Source organism: Argentina anserina, chromosome 5 (assembly GCF_933775445.1).
Source record: "Argentina anserina chromosome 5, drPotAnse1.1, whole genome shotgun sequence".
Classification (NCBI taxonomy): Eukaryota; Viridiplantae; Streptophyta; class Magnoliopsida; order Rosales; family Rosaceae; genus Argentina; species Argentina anserina.
In genome coordinates, this window is record NC_065876.1 from 18,749,356 (window position 1) to 18,767,126 (window position 17,771).

Here is a 17,771-nt window from a genome sequence, read left to right on the forward strand (position 1 = left end):
ACTCATGAGTACATTTATAATTAAATGTTTTCAGTTTTTTTCTCTTGTATACTATGTGCAAAGCTTACCGGGTTTGTGTTTACAATCTCGGTGCACCTATTTGATGGTATAGGGGATAGTTCTGCAGGTGTGGATTAGCAAAATTAGAGGGCTTTCTCTGAAGATTGTCAAATAATTATATTCTTACTACTGTTTGTTGGTGATGATTGAGTGAATTTTAGATTTCCATTTGTTGTGTATTATTCAAGTCGACTGAGTCATGCTGTAAACTCAGTTTCTATACACTGTTATGATAAGATGATTTCAATATATTTAAGATTGTTTTAGAGTTTTCATGGCTTCGAATTCGAATTTTTTATTATTCGAAATTCGAGGTTGTGACATACAGTGCCATTAGAATTAGAATTCTTGGACTTTGGAGACATCTGAGATTTCTTTTGCTTAGATTGAAAGCTGTTCCATAACTTGACAATCTTAGGAGTAGGCTCAGAAACTTTCTCAACCATTGACTCATCGTCAACAACAACTTCAGTATTAGCTTCATCATGAAGAACATTAATTATAAACCCTGCATCAATAGCTTTCTTTACATTGGAGCTCTCACCATTTTTCTTTTTATTTCGATAGCTCATTAACATCCAAGGACCCACGTCTGCCTTAGCAACATCAGAAGGATAAGTAGTGGAAGCATCCATATCACTCTGCGCATTTCCCATATCCAAAGAATCAAAATTATCCATGGAGATATGCACATCATTAGAGTGCTCATGAGGAATGACACTACTTGACTTCACAATACTTGGACACGTATCCTTAGAGTGACCATAAAATCCACACTCAAAACATATCATTGAAATCCCTTCATACACAACATAGTAAGTAGTGCCTTCAACTTCAACAAAAGGCTTTAGAGGTTTGTTCAGATCAATTTCTATGCAAATTCTGGCAAACTGCCCTCGGCATTGTCCAACAGACAAGGGATCACAATGAACCACATCTCCCAGCAAACCACCAATCTTATCAATAGTAAAATCTCTAAAATATTTAATAGGAAGAAGCCATATTGCTAATTACAGCAGTAGTGGGATCAAATTCTGGGCGCCACTTCTTCACAATCATGGTTTGACCAACTATAATCCAAGGCCCTCCACACAAAGCATGGTTCGTATCTTCCTCGAGATTAAACTTGACAATGAAAAAACCATTGAGGAGATCAATAAGTTGCCAACCACCTTTGACTTGCCATTTTCATCTCAAACCCTTCAACATGAATTCAAACGAACTTGTAGAATTAGGTTTTCCCATTTACTTGACAATCACAACACAACACCATTCAAAATCAAGCTTATTATACACTTTATCAGAGAATGAGACATTGGGGTCATGTTTCCCAAAAGAGAAAACACAATCATCATCATTGAATTCCAACTCCTCAGTCATAGTTTGTTTAAATAGATCAGTAGAATTTTTCAGGGTATTAGCATAACTCATCTGGGGATTCGAAGCAATTGGAGGTTGGAAAGAGTTGTCCCAATCCTCCATTTGAAAAGCTTGCAAATTTGGACAAATGTCTTTGCCACTTTTGGATCTCTTTCGTTGAGCCATCGCACCATCAGAAGCTCCGCCAATTCCCGACGGAAGGGCGGAGAAAGTAAACACAGGTTTAGCCACCACACCGGCTAGGAGCACTGGAAATTACAAGAGAGATTGAATCGGAGGGAACCCAATCCAATGAGAGGTTCAATGAAAGCTTTACAGAGAGCCAAAAAAAAATCCTGAATACAACCTTTTTTTTTTTGATAAGAAATTTTAACAAAACACAAAGATTTATGAGAAATTTTAAATACACTCCACTTAATACTTAATACACACTCACTACTCAAATACACTACTCATTTTATTTCTCATTCTAATTTTGTATTAAATACACAACCCAAAGTGCCTAAAATACTTTTAACTCTAGGTGTCTTATCATTTCATATGATTTTGAAAAGATTTCAGATAATTAGTATGTACTAATTTTTGAAGTGATCCATAAATATTAATTATTTAAAAATTCTTACATATACTTGCTCTTCAAATTCTCAAACATGAAAAACGATGAATGCATTCTTCATCTTGTTTGATGAACTTTACCTATTCTTCATCTTCATTGTCGATTTTGTTTTTTTTTAAGAAGAAAAATTACATTGAAATGAGAAAGATCATAATGTCTTAACATAAATTACCTTGGTTTGACATTCTAAATTGGAAATTATTAATTTTTAAGAAAGAAATAAAGGGATGAATTGATAATCAAAATTTTCCACTTAATTTTCTATTAGATAAATATAATTTCTTTCATCGTAGAAACTTATTTAATTTTAATAATGTGTTTCGGGAAAATTTTAAGATTGTAATATTTATATTTTCTTTACTAGGGGTATATTTTGATGATTTTGCATATCTAAGAAATTTGATTTAAAACTTAAAAAGATATGGATGTGTATTAAGTAATTAGATGTGTATATTTAAAACTTCTCAAGATTTATATTCAATATAAATAAAAGAAAAAAAATAGAAATTTTACGAAACCTTGAGAGACCGAACGTATCGAAATCGTGAAAAAAGAATAAAATCATTGGAAAACTTAATTTCCAAAGTTGGTTGGTCAGTCCAAGAGTAAGAGTGTGGAGAAGAGAAGAGAAGAGAAGAGCTAGAGCAGCAGCATCGGATTGATCTCAGAGTCATGGGACTCGCCGTCCCACATCTCCTCACTCTCCTCCTCCTCTCCTTCTCTCTCATCTTCTGTCCCGTCCTTGCCGACTCCCACTTCGAAGGCTTTGAAGACGCCGACGACATCGAGGACGACTTGGACTCCTCCTCACTCCCTCTCACCCCCACCCAAACACTCCTCACCGCCACCTCCCAACCCGACCCGGATCCCCTCCCCGATTCCGAATCTCCCAAACCCTCCGCTTCCGCCTCCGGCTTCGAGTACTGGGACGAGGACGAGTTCGAAGGCCTACCACCAGACCACCCTCCAACCCTAAAACACGATGCTGATGACGATGATAAAGCCGCTCCCTCTCCCTCTCCCGATTCGGATTCGGATCCGGATCCGAAACCCTCGGGTTCTCCTCCGCCTGGTTTTAGATCTTACACGGTGGAGATCGCCTGCGGAGGGTTCTTGATCGTTTTCATCGTCAACTACTTGACCGGAAAGCGCGTCAACGAGAACATCGCCCTGGCGTGGGCGACGAAATACGCGACCAAGGAGTCGATTTTCGACAATAACTTCAGCCTCCTGGGCGTGGGCGACGGCGACGACTCGCCTCTGCTGCTCAAGGAAGGCCAGAACGTGTTCAAATTCTACGCCAGCGGCCGGAGGTGCTGCCAGGGCCTCTTGGCCACCATGGAGCTCAAGAGCCGCCACGATTTGATCTCCTCGATTTTCAACCTGGTGATTCCGACGACGAGGGACGAGATTAATTTCGAGGTGTATATGAATGATGACGCCATGGACCACGTGGTGTTCGCTGTGGCCAGGAAGAAGGCTGCCAAGGCAATGCAGAAGGAGGTCCCTGACTTGCACAAGTTCGCCACTGTGCTTCCTCCTCCTAGTGGCAGGAAGTGGGTTTCCGACGACTTGGCGGTTATCTCCGAGTCCAAAGAGGTCGCTGGCGATTTAATCACTGAGGCTGTTCTTGATCAGGTTGGTTCTCCTTTCCATCCCAGCTCTGTTTTTGACATGCATGATGTACAGGTACATTAGAATTAACAGTTCTCCACGATGTGTCCCTGTCTGCAGCATATGTTGGCAAGATGTATATTGTCCGTCAGTCATCTGAATAATAAGGAAGAAAAATAAAAATTAGAGCTGTTGGGAAAACCGGGTTTGATTCTTAGCTTTGTCCAATTACCCACAGACTTTTTCTTATTTTACTCCTTCATTTTTCGGAAGTTTATTAGAGAGCTGTTGTCATCTGATAACTAGTTTTGTGTTATATTCACCTTTTTTTGGCTTTCTAACTGCTTTGATATTTAGTTTCTAGATTGGGTTCAGTTACTGCAGACTTTTGAGATTGTTATTATTTCGCCATTGTTCTCTGGTTTTGTGAATTTATTGCTTTTTTTTTTCCCGGTTGTTTGCTTGTTATGGTTGCCTGTAGCTTTCTTCAATTCATTATTTCTTGTTTGTCTATTCCAAGTAGATTTTCATACCTTTAATAGCTGATGGTGGTTTCCTTTATTTATTCATTTGGTGAGGCTGTGGTCTTGAAATCATATTTCGCATAGCCTTATTGGATAAGGTTCAGTTCTTGAATCAATCACAGTGCACAGAAACTATTGTGTATGTTACTTTGAATCTCCTGTAGAGGGGATCTGGGAGTTTAGAACACTTGACTAACGACACTCAATTGATGGTATTTGCAGGTTTTTGGAGATAAAGCTTTTCAGAAATTTGGAAAGAATTTCATATATATGCATTTTTCAGATCAACATCCAGGGCCTACAAACAAAAAGATGCTACTGTTTAAGTTTGCTCTACCTGATGCTGATAGCATGGCTGATATGACTCGTTTGGTGGCTTTGATACCTTACTATATTGATTTGATTGGTCGGTACAAGCTAAGCAGCCAGGTATGGCAGCTACCTTTTTTAGTTTTGGTCTGGACAGGTCAGCTGTTAGTAATTGTGGAGTCGAGGTTGGAGAAAAGAATTGTGATTTAATACGTTTTAATTTTGCAATTGATAATTAATTTATGATATGTGCTAGTGTAGGCCCGGTCCAAAACAGAAGCAATCAGATCAAAGGCTGCTCTAGAGGCATACAAAGAACTCCAGAACACTAGGCAAGAAGCTTTGCAAAGAAAGAAGGCAGAAAGGAAAAAAATGATGGAGGAGGCTGAGGCTAAGCTTAGTGCAGAGAGTATACGCAAGAAGGAAGCAAAGGAGCGTGCCCGTCAAATGAAGAAGGCAATGCCAAAAATGAAAATGACCCGTGCCGGCTAATTGTTATAGTTTACTTGTTAATGGTACCTCTGCGTTTTCTTTTCTTCAACATCTCCATGGTATTTCAGTTGGCACTTTTTGCCTTAAGTTTTGCTTCTGAATCTTTGTAAGTTGTATTCTAAATGTTTGGAGTTAGCTTCTTAGATTTGGAACATATTAATTCTGTGCCATAGATGTAAGGTTTCTGGGCGCCACTCGTTTTCCTTTTTGTTGCATCATTGCTACTTTGTTCCAATAGAGTGATAGAACACAGTAGATATCAGAACGTATACCACCAAAAAAAATTGCGATATCTTTCACCCTTTGAAAATCAAGACGGCATTCTTGTTCTGATCTTTTATTTTCCTTTTCCTTATTTTATTAACATCAGGCGCTCCGGAGTTCGGACTACCCATTCGAGCTATGTATCCTGTTCTGGGATTAATATTGGTCTGCGTATGTTAGCTAATTTGCTGCGTTGGTTTCACATTGTCATAATCTCTTAGAGCATCTTTTTTTTGTTACAATCGGAGTCAAACACAAGCAAAAAGGGACAGCAAATTAGAAGCTATAGGCACCAGATCTTCTGGCACGAGTAATAGCACATAGGTCATCAAGAAACGCTTGCGCAGCATGAGCAGCGGATCTTCAAAGGTGATAATTTCAACTAAAATAGTTTTAAAATCATCTTGACAAGCTAATTTAGAAATACAACTACGTCAGTTCTCTGTAGTAGTGTGTACTGCTATTTCAGGTTGTAATCTGATTTGTGTTTGATTTTCATTTATGGTAAAATATGAATTGATGATTTGTATTACTCTGTAATATTCACCGTGGTAGGTTTTTCACTTTAATGTTTCTTTGCAAACTTCCGACCATTACATGAACATTTGAACCAGGTCTGCATAATTTCAAATCCTATATCTGAATTACCATCTAATAAATTGGGTATGGGGTGTAAGCAAATGAATAAAGCCATGAATTCATTAAATTAGTTGCTGTATCTAGTTGCGGGATGACATACACAGATAGGTGCAGTCGTGCAGATACTACGTGTTGACCTTTTTTTTTTTGGATACAAGGGGTCAAAAAGATCCTAGCAAACACAGAAACAAACTAAGTAATAGAAGCTACTGATCTAAGTCAAATAGTGCCAAAAATCATCAAGGGCAGCATTGGCAACTTGCGGGGGAGGCTGCTGAAAAAACTGGACGCCAAGGACAGAACCAATGCTCGCTTTGGACAGAATATCAGCAAGCATATTGGTCTCTGTAACGTGTTGACCATTTTAGTACATGCGAAAATTGGCCTTTCATACACTTATGGAGATGACCACAAAAACATCATCGTGAGACCATTTCCGTACTTCTGATTTCAGTGATGGATTGATTAGGGCTCGCTCTGTATTTGCAAGGCGATATCCAATCACAACTTCCTGCCGTTGACGACCCCTAAGCATTATATCATAAAAGCAGAGTTCTTCCTGGTCATATAAATAGAGTTCAGCCGGTTTTATGCACATCTCATTCCCCTGCATCCAACCAAGATTACACTGGAAATTTCAAGCACCACAATTACATATGCTCAACAGATCTACTAGTTTAAAACACTTCTACTAATGTTCTATGCTACAACAAACTTATACAATGCTTGCTATATATAGGTCAAAAGTGATCAGGGAGATATCTATATATATATAGATGTCCATATCATCAATATGCATGTCAACAGACTTTATTTTCAAAATTTGGGAATTATGTACTAACCTGAAAACACTTCCTTAAATTTAAGTTTCATCATACATGTCATGACCAATATTCTAAACGTTGATTTTTTCAAATGCATATTATAATTTAAGAAATTAAAACATTCATATTGTATGCCACTAAACACACGACTATGTACAGTTTTTCACATCCTGAAACCAATATTAATATTCTTTTTTTCTATTCAACGTCTACAAAAATCTTACTCATCAGTTTTTCACATTAAACTAGCACACCATGTTCAGATAAAATAAATTCCCGAAAGACTGGAGAGTACCTCCTCCGCAAATAGCTCTTCAAGAACACGATTGATTTGCTTATCTTCTGCCACCATTGCCAGTGCCATACTAACAAGTTCATTTGACAGGACATAATCACTGATTCTGGAAACAGAGACCAGGTTTCTAGTCCTAGAATCCAGAATCTCACTAATTATTATCGATTTATCTGAAGCTTGCTGCATCTCACGAATCCAAGAGCTATGCGAAAATGCAGATAACCGTAAGGAAGTCGACTTTGTTTCTTTGTAAGGAAGACGCTTTGACTGCAACCCAAAAACCAATGAATTATCATCGTTTAGTAGTCAAAACTCAGTGGCTCAACTTTATCAAATGTATGGCAATGCTTCCACAGTTTTTTGTCGTGATTCATTACGCAAGCAGGAGTGATACAAAATTTTCTTATCAGTAATTAATCAAGCAAACAGGAGGGACAAACTTAGATATAATACAAAGCAAAAGAGTATCACAGATTTTGACAAGCAATTATGTATGAACTTTTTATTTTATCAGGTGGCATGCTTTGTAGGATGTAGCAATTAAAGTTACCTGTATATCTCGTATGAGGAGAAGTGTGGCAAGGGATTTAGAGTCAGAATGCACAACAGAGTCCTCTAGTGATTCATCTGCAAGAATTAAAATCTGTAGGCTTAGAGTTAGCTACCAGTTGAAAATTAGTCCTAAGAAAACTTCTTTAAAAAAAAAGTCATATCTGTCTAAAGGCATATTATTCTGTTATATTTAAACCAGTGTCAATGGTCAAGGGAACACTTAGTTCACACTTTATCGGTTAATTTAGCGATAACCAATCATGCATAATGAGTGCTACGATTAAATATTAAGCTGCAGCTGAATATATTATGCAGGTGGTGACCAAATTCTGAAATATGAGGTGTAAATTGATACATACAGAATCAAAAGTTTCCAAGGGAAGACTCTCTAGATGCCGTCTTATCACAGCATTTCCTTCTCTGTGAACGAGTTTTATGTTCTCCAACCGAGAAATATCAAGTCCACCATCTGTAAGTTTCTTCTCTCTTTCCTTTTCTGGGACTTCATTAAACATCCAAAGTTCTGAACCTTGAGGCAAAAATGCCTCTAGAACCTGAAAAATGGATACGAAAGAGTTGAAACCTGAGTTATCCGTGGAATCCAATTTTCCACTTGGTGACCTTTCATTAGTTTCATATTTTATCATTTAATATTCACCAAGTTGAATTTGTTTATACTCCAACAATAGAAAGATGTTTATAAGCCTGTACAACAAGTACACAATTACCACTGCCAACATCCAAAAGAGTAAGCTTAACCATAAAAATGTGTGTGTGTGAGAGAGAGAGAGAGAGAGAGTGAGAGGGTTCCTATCACTCTTAAGAAAGGTAACTTGTTTCACATCCCACATAAACCAAAACTATATCGTTGCTCAGGTATACCTTGACAAAGTAGGTAGCACGAAATGAAAAGTATTGTACTAATGGAGTTACCAGTATCATATCGTCTATGTCACGACGCCAGCCACAGAACAATATCTTCTCAGGGTATTTAGGAGGTTCAACAGTGTTGGGACAGAGGCCACAACATACCTGCCGAAAAGATAATACAAGAGCTCAGGCATGTTAGATGGCAAAAATGAAAATATCCTTATTCATACTTATAAAGGACTAAAGGATAATACAATGTTGATTTCTTGCAGCAAATGAGTAACTACGGATACACTACGAGTATTACTGTTGAAAAATATTGAATTCATGAGAAAGGTAACAGTTAATATATAGACACAATCCATACATGATCTACTGACAACCAGAGACTGTACCGTAAATCTAACAAGCATATGTATACCAAGTAATTATAACTGAACATAGTGGATTACGGCTGGTCCTACAGAGATAGAATGAGAAAACATTCAAATAAAGATACAGTAGTTTAGAATACTAAATCTCTATAAATTGATGCATAATAGCATCTCAAATCCTCCCATCAGAAAGTGTTAATAAAACATGTTCTTTGCTTAACAATTCGCTGAGGAACATTATGGTACTTTCTTGTAACAATGGCTGCACCATAAAGGTTTCCTTCCAACTAACTTCCATACTTATTATCAAGACTTTAACTATATTATTTTGCTATTTATGTTCTTTTACTCACTTTGAGATCACTGGCCAATTCCTTTTGACTATAAGGATCATCTATACCCTTTATGATTTCTTTCTAAAGACAATCAATTTTCATCTTGAAACACAAGGGAAAAGGACAGAACAAAAGACATACCATTCAAGGCCCCAACCACCACGACTCTAGTAACACCCACTATCTTGACCCACAACACACTGTCTTAGAAGTCTACTGTTTAGTCACAGCCAACAGAACCATCGCATGTATATGAGAGGGCTACCACAAACTAACAATAAATTGTGCAGTACCCCATCCAAGTATTGCATCATTCCAGCTGAATCTTGCAAAACGTCCTCACAAGTTTAAAATCTATTTATATGATACATGGTTGCTACAGACATATTCATGATGGTTTCTTGCTACGTAGAGAATAGATCAATAACCTCTGGAATTGTAGATGGAGCATAAGTGTCATCATCTTCCGCTATAACAAGAACTTCATCCCCTTCTTTCATAACATATTTATCATCTGGATTTATTTTTATCTTTCCACCATCTGCGGCGACCTTGATTCCACAGGGAATTGCATCAGGAAATGAAATCAGCACATTTTCAAAACGAAGACCATCCAACTCAGGCCACCTCTTGATGTAAAACTCAGCATTTTCAAATCCCAATATATCCTCCCATATCTGACAAAAGAAAAATAATGCATAAGTAATAAAATTTCATACATAGTTATCCAGAGTTGGAAAACTGATATCATACGGTCTAATGAGTGAGAAAAGACAAGAAAGACTGATTAAACAGTGTTACGTGCATGAGGGTGTGTGTGTATGTGTGCAACATTCTAAAGTCTCATGTTGCCACCAAGTTTAGGGGCAACATGAGACTTTATAATACAGTATTAGAGGCAAAATTCCACCAAGTTTAACACCCAACTATATACAAACAATATATAAGTATATGCAACAGTAACAACCAAAAGTTAACACCCATTTGTCCTACCCACTTCGCTAAAAACTCGTACAAAACTTTATACCATTCCATTATCATCATAACAGTCCAGTGTTTATCAGTTATTGAGCAGGACTGCAATTGAATATCTAAATCATTATCAATATGGGTAAGGTTAGCATTGCTTATAATCAATGAAGCCTAAGAGAGTAGACAGTTTTAATCATTCAACTTCATTGAGGAGTGGAACCTAGAAGACGTCAAGAAAGGAAATCCTTCAATGGAATCCAAATCATTGCTAATGTAATTTGTCTCGTGATAAGTCTTTTTGCTTATTCTATCAACGTCTAGTGATGATTCAGAAGATATTTTATTTATGAAGGGTAGTTCTACAAAGGAGAAAACAATAATAACACATCCTGCAAAAAGTATGATTTGAAATGCCGCAAGACTTTTCTCCGAATTCCCTTCCTAAAGTAATTTTTGGGAGCTTCTATTCATCCTGCTCTTTTTGGAACTTCGACCTCCCAAATTTATCCCTCAGTTTTCCAATTTTAACCGTCTCATCAACACTAACAACTGTTCACTAACACCCCACCATACATTAATTATGTTAGTCCATAGAACATTCACATAGCAATAACTTTAAATCGGATTGAGATTCATCTGATGCATGGGAAGTTGTATTTAATAAACTCAGAAAAGTTTTTGGAAGGAATGATTCTAGATCATATTGCCCTTAAATTCCTCACCATCTGCCTGAAATCTAATTTGATTTGCATATAGAATGTTTTGTTCTGCCTAATGCCAACTATTTTCTACAATTTGTGTTACTAGGGAAGAATTAAGGACCGATAATTGTAAAAGCAAATGCAGAAGAAGAGTGAGAGAGATAATTACTTGACCTAATTTGCAAACTCTAAAATATTATCCTGTGTAATCATGATCGACCTTCTGATCGATATCACGAAATTCACATGACATTACATAACTGATAATTCTATTAAAACCTTAGTGAATAAGAAAGGTATTATTCTCCGTTTCTGAAGTTCTACTTGCATTAAGGAAAAAAAAATGCAACCTTCTGTTTCATGTTCTTCAACCATCTCTATCATTCATTAATGGTGAAAACTTTGCTTCTTGAGAGAGAGAGAGAGAGAGAGAGAGAGAGGCAGATGATCATTGGGTTGTTTGGGTATTGCATAATAAGAATGGTATATGAGTCTTTGGTTTGTTGGTTTGTTTTTAAGTTCAAGGACAAAATGGAATTTTCAGAGTTCCAAAAATGTGGGGAGGTATAACCGTATAAGTGCTAATATGGGAGATATGAATTAAGGAGCTTGTACATTTTTGTCTAATCAGTTCAATACTTTACGGAACCGCACAGCAAAAGCAACAGGCCAGTCAATAAGGGCAGATCTGCGATCGCAAAGTGGAAAAAAGCAGCACTAAAATTTATAATGCCCACATCAGCAAACTAAAACATAAACCCTAACCAATGCCACAAAATGAAAATAAAATCAAAACTCGAGAAGAATTTATATACCTAAACCAAGACTACAGCCCCAAACTGAAGCAAGTGGGAATATAAGATTGATAACATTAAAGTGAACCCAACAAGTCTTAAACAAACAACAATCAGATGAAGATTGCCAAAAGCAAGTGGTAAAATAAGAGTGAAATTCCTCCAACTTGGGGATAAACACAAATTTTAGAGAGAGGGTGGGGAAAGGATCGACCTGACTCATAAGGGATGAAGATGTGACAAAAGGATCAGATATAGACAGCACAAGGAACGAAAAAATAGAAGAAAGGAGATGGTCCGGGACGAGGTGGTACTTGTGATATTCGACTACAGAACCAAACATGAGAATTTCTTCGCAGTAGAGGAAGTCTCCCACAATATACGTTAGGTGACTGATGAGGACATCATGGCCAAACCTATCAAGGTTTTTCAACAAAGGATTGGAATAAGTAAGATCCTAATCTTTCCCTTTCCATAGGGCCTGAATTTCCATTGGAGGGAAAGCTGAACCTGATTCTAGAAGTCTCTAACCTTTGTGTCCTTTTAAGCTTCTGCGTTGTGTCTTTTCAAACTGCTGATTCAGTTTAAGTGTTTAAAATTTTCCTTTATTAGGCCTTTTATATTTCAGTTTCAGAATTTAAGAGTCCCTAAAGAGTCTTTAGTGCTGGGTAATGTCGGTTATAAACTCTAATATAAATATATGTAAGAGCCAAATTGTTTTTTCAATGTTTCTTGGTCTTGGCATTAAATGGAGAGATGACACCTTTTTTTTTTTGGTCAAAGAGAGATGGCACCTTGCTTTTGACAGTTTGGCTATAAAATTTTTCATTTTTCGAGAGAAATCATAACTAGCTGAAGAATGAATAAAAAAGTGCAATAGTAACTTCCAAATGATTTCAAATTCGGAAGGAAATTTGAATTCTTAGCTTTCATTTTCACTTATTTGAAGATAATAATATACGATAAAGCTACACTAAGAGCACCTATATCAATGCAAGTTTTGGGACCTTCCCAAGCCATGTATTGTTAAGCTGGGCATGCAGAAGTTTGCACAACCATATAGGGTCCATCATGCTCAAACATGAGTCCATGTAATCCAAGGTACAAAAAGTGGGCCCAACTTCCCCAGCATATCCAACCCATGCCATTCCACATATGGTCATACCATTAAATTTGGTTTCACTAACCAAGCTTACTTAATCGGAAAAAATCACAGCTAAGTTTTTACCTACAGTCAAATCTACTCTTGTTAGTCATTTCTGCGATTATTGGGTCCTTAAAGAATTACGGTTAACAAGAGTACCTGTGCAAGACCAGGCTGGAGAGCACACTGTATCATTAACCGCCCAATCACATCATGGGCTACTACTGTTTCAATGAGCTCTCCTCCAACAAGCTTCACCAAAGGCTCATTATCGAGGTCACTCATCTCTACAACAACATGTCCCCTCAAACCCTCTTTCACCCCAGTGAGGCTTAGAACAACCCTCAGAGCACGTGCATCACTCTGAAACACAAACACCTCATGTGATTAAAGTTTCTACATTCGGTAATGTAAGAGGGCATCCACAATGGAATTAACCTGATCTGCGTTTTCATCGGACGCCAATACAATGATAGCACGTGCCTTTGAAACTGATACCTGGAAATGAGAAAACAAAGTCAATCTAAATAGCCAAATATAAGTTGTTGAGAACTAATCAAGAACAAAAAAAAAATGAAAAGGATAGGATTTATTATAACAAATGAGAGAGAGAGAGAGAGAGAAGGAGATTAGAAAATGAAACTGAAAAATAGGAGGAAATTCTGGCAACCACTAAAACTTAAGTCCCAATAAAAATATCTACAAGTAGTTGGAAGAATGGGAATAGATAAAACTTGCCCTCAGGCAAGAGTAGAAACAGAAGTAGAAATAGTAGGGATACACATAATATCAAAGATACCCAAATGTACCTTCTTTAGGTCAGCAAGTATAAGAGGACTGCCACTTCTGCATATAACAGATGTGCCCATGAAATCAAATTCAAGTTTTGCAATATCTATCTCCATTTCCTCCTTGTCTCTTTCAGCAAGTACAACAACAACACCACCATCAACACTCTTATTTGCTATAGCAAGCTGCTTGAGAAGCGAACCCTGCAGAAAAATTACAATATATGTTTCACTTTTACTTTATGTACGAGTCCTTACTATAAGCTCTGGTAGATACCCTTTTTTGTGACTAGACTATGGAGAATAAAAGAGCAATCAAGGGAACTCCATGCTACATTTTAATGTGGAAAAAATATAGGATTGCGAAAAAGATGTTTGAAAAACTGGGTTAAGATAAATACAGAATGAAATCTATGATCTTATAGGCTAAGAATCACATATGGTAACTCAACTATGACAAAACCGAGACATTCACTTAAAACATCATTTTATCAATAAATTTAATCACCATCTTTCACTTTAGAATTATCCTAAATTTTCTGTTATAGCCGTTAATAGGCCATTTTTTTAGATTACTAATATATATTAGAACTATATTAGATATTGAAGAACAATAATCTTAACATAATTATCTGTAGTAAATCCTAATTCTGTAAACTGCGGGAAAGCTAATATGAAACTTTTCTCAAATCTCAGTCATCTAGTTCAAATAGCCACTCATTTGTTCTCTCCCTTAGATATCACTATCTCAATTTGTTCATTTATTTGTCTATATTACCCTGATTATGAAATAAGACGGGATATAGAAAAGAAAAAAGGCGGGTAAGTGAGGTAACAAGTACACACAAAAAAAAGGTGCCACATAGATTTAAGTCTCCAGAATGATCTTCCTCAGCACTATGATCAATAATTTATTTGGTAACCTAATGTCCATTTTGGAGAATAAGTACAGGGAATCTGAGTCATAAGTTTCAGTGTTAGTGGAAAAATTCTGATTGCGGAAGAAATCAATAACATTCTTCCCGCCGTTTCGGCCAAGCTTTCAGACCCGTGAGTTCATTCACTGGCATCGAGATTTAGGACCAAGACAATGGTGTGCTTTAATTTTGGTTTCGTTTGAGATTTTGGATGACTTGGAATCTACTGTGGTGGGAATAATCAATGATCAGTTATTAATTTAAATACAGGGGGTTGTGAATTGCGTCCATGTGTGCAGTGAGACAGTAAGAGAAGAAAGAAAGAGTGAGTAGAAAAAAAATAAAAAAGCGGAGAAATTAGATTTTAAAGCACTTTGACCCAATATCCATGAGAAAATGTATGTACAAGAAATTTTAAGGGTTAATTAGATAAGTGAGTCACAAGACTAGGGGATAGTTAGTGTTTAAGTTGAGTGACTAAATTGAAGTATAAAATTGAAAAACACAGTGACCAAAGTATGGAACGAAGTAAACTTGAGTGACTGATGTTCTCATTTTGCCTAACTATAAGCAGTCTCCAGCTAGAACTACCGGGGTCTCATAATATACTACTTCAAAGAATAAATCCAAAAACTTGATAAAGAAATGTCATTAACACTAGTTATTTTCATGTAAAGAGCTAATTTGATATAGCAATAAAAAGATATGAAGTGAAAGCTGGATCGATACATCACTTCATGAATAATTTCCTACAGGAGTGTATCTTAATGTAAAGATGATCAAACTTACCAGTTTATCACTCCATCCAAGAATGAGTATGTGGTTCCTTTCAATGACTTCGCTCTTCCCTTTCCTTAGTGAGTCAACCTTCTCTGATATAGCATCAGAAACAAGCCCAAGCATCATGGCAAATATAAGCATGCCTCCTGAACTGATAGAGACAGAAACTATCCTTGGCCCAATGCCCTCTGTATCAGCATGGTTCCCAGAATCAGCAACGAAAGTCCACGAAAGCCAGAGAGCTTCAGCGAAGCTATTTCTATTCACGGCATACAATGCCCATCCACCAAACCCTATAAGTAATATGGTCGCAAAGAGAAGTGCCAGTAATTTTGCGTACGGATATACAGAAAAGCAAACATCCACCATATAGGCTATCCTCTTCTTCAAGGGAACCTCCTCTTTGTTATTCTTCTTACTTGAGAGGCTTGTCAGATGGGTAAAATAATCAAAATGTGTGTACAACACAAATGGCATTACTAGTGTAAACACCACAGAATACAAAACAAGAGTTCTTCTTTCTGCATTAGGAAAACTCAAAATCGTCGGATTCTCATCTGTACCAATATTTTTACCATTACAAAAATCCTGAAAGCATCACAATTAAAAAGTATTAGGTTAATGTGATATTAGGATAACACTAAAAAGAAGAATTAAATGGTAAAATTACGATAAAGGTTAAACTTTTACCTCAAGTTTCGCCACTCTTTGTTGCAGATAAACTGCATAAGGTACAGATAACATACAAATGAAAGTGAGCTGCAAGAAGAGAAGTTAAATGCAAATAATCGAACAAAAGAAAGTAAACTAGTTATTAATTTAATTTTGCACCATTAAGCCATTAAAGGACTAGAAAAAAAGTTTGACAATGTCAGTAGTCCCCAGTAGTGAACCCTAACTACATTCCATGATATAGTTTCTGCATAGTTAGTTATATCATCTAAATTGATGTGTTCCTTTTTAACAAAGAAATCTAAATTGATTTTCCATTGAAGCAAAAAAAAAAAAAAGGCTAGTGGATCAGAGAAAATGAGAGATTACCAGAAATAGGAACAAGGAAGAAGAAGAATGAGAAGGTTTCGAATCTCGGGTCGGGGTCCGCGAACTCGGGCGAGTCAACTCGATGGCTGTCACCAACTTAATTTTCTTCCTCTGATCAGCAGCGAGCTGAGGAGAAGCGACGGAGGAGGCAGAGGAGGAGGCGTGGTGTTTCTTGGTGCTTCGTTTGGAAGGGTTCTGCGGAAGCACAAACGACGGGAAGACCCAGTCGCGCTCGGAGAAGTCGCGCTGGTCCGACGCGGTCGTGTAAACGCGTCGGACAGCTGGGAAGAGTGGGCCCGGGAAGATCGGGTTTGCATCTTCGCCGGTAATTGTCCGGGGTTTCTTCAGCTGCGGCGGCGACGACGACTCTTCATTCCGATCAACCATACTTTCTAAAACACCAACTAACTAACAGTCGCCGCCTTTTTAACGTTACCTCCCTTTTTTTTTTAATCTCCTTGATATATTTATTCTTTTTTTTTGTGATCAATTAACATTTCATATTTGATGATGAGGAAGAAATAACAATGGATTTGGGGAGGAGACCATTGGGAAGGAAATGCAGGTAACGCTTGGGATCTAAGGCTGGGGAGGTAAAAAGAAGAGCAAATTATAAAAATGTACTTTTTTTCCACTTATATTAGAAAAAAATCAATACTTAAGAATTTATTATAAAAATATTATCACATTTAAGTAAAAATTAGAAAAAAGTCAATAAAAAAAAATCACTTTAACAAGATTTTCCGGACTGTTTTGCCATTTTTCACACTTTTTTTTTCTAATTTCGGCCATAACGTTCCCATCCGGCGATAGACTTTGACAAAATTGGTACCGTTAGAAAGATCTCGCTCCCCTCTTTCATTTGATATACTATCCACTCTGAATTAATGATAGGAGCACTTTATACGACGTTCTTAACATGTTTTTACCTCCATTCGTACTTTACTTAGCCCTTATTATTGTAGTATAGAGTCATTGAGTCGAGTTAGGAGTCTTTAGTGACGTTCATTCCCTTTTGGTGCTAAAACGGGTGTAAAATGCAGAAATTGTCGAGAATACTATATAGTAGTATTCCTTGTCGAACTAGGAAACCTAGTTTGGTTAGGATTTTTATTATTCGATATTTCTGTAACATATGTGATTTATATTTATTATTTCCTTTCCTTATTTTCAGAATTAAATGTAAGATAATGACTTGGAAATTATGGAAAGAAATAGGAGAAGAAGGAAACAAAAGGAGAAAAAGGAAAGAAGTAATTTTATTTCTGAATAAGATGAACAGGAATAAGTATGCAGCCTCAAAGGAGGGAAGGTTCATCCGGCCATTAAATGGAAAGAATAAGAAAAGAAGGAAACAAAAGAAGAAAAAAGAAGGAGAGAACAAAGAGATAATTCTGAAGAATGCATGTGGTCTAGAAGAAGGGAGAATGCATGTGACCAACAAAGATGATCATCATTCAATCGAGAAGGAAAGAAAAGAAAAAAA

The 17,771-nt window shown here is 36.9% G+C and overlaps 2 protein-coding genes and 1 pseudogene across 3 annotated transcripts; 1 reads left to right on the top strand and 2 right to left on the bottom strand.

Moving 5' to 3' along the window:
• Positions 1-17,771, bottom strand: part of LOC126795669 (uncharacterized) — a 79,779-nt pseudogene that overhangs the window by 38,474 nt on the left and 23,534 nt on the right.
• On the top strand, positions 2,634-5,184 carry LOC126793967 (uncharacterized protein At5g49945-like). The gene is made up of 3 exons (XM_050520602.1): positions 2,634-3,694; positions 4,417-4,623; positions 4,765-5,184. The coding sequence occupies exons 1-3, from the start codon at positions 2,729-2,731 to the stop codon at positions 4,993-4,995; spliced, it is 1,404 nt and encodes a 467-aa protein (XP_050376559.1). The 5' UTR covers positions 2,634-2,728; the 3' UTR covers positions 4,996-5,184.
• Positions 5,883-16,716, bottom strand: LOC126793966 (ion channel DMI1-like). 2 transcript variants are annotated; one of them, XM_050520601.1, is made up of 12 exons: positions 16,286-16,713; positions 15,935-16,003; positions 15,254-15,832; positions 13,569-13,751; positions 13,198-13,257; positions 12,919-13,122; positions 9,577-9,825; positions 8,503-8,601; positions 7,929-8,123; positions 7,568-7,660; positions 7,018-7,284; positions 5,883-6,505 (listed from the first exon to the last, which is right to left on the bottom strand). In XM_050520601.1, the coding sequence occupies exons 1-12, from the start codon at positions 16,670-16,672 to the stop codon at positions 6,287-6,289; spliced, it is 2,604 nt and encodes an 867-aa protein (XP_050376558.1). In that variant the 5' UTR covers positions 16,673-16,713; the 3' UTR covers positions 5,883-6,286. The 2 variants fall into 2 exon arrangements, 1 of the variants encoding a protein (XP_050376558.1); XR_007672100.1 differs by lacking the exon at positions 5,883-6,505 and having other exon boundaries at positions 7,147-7,284; positions 7,568-7,644; positions 16,286-16,716.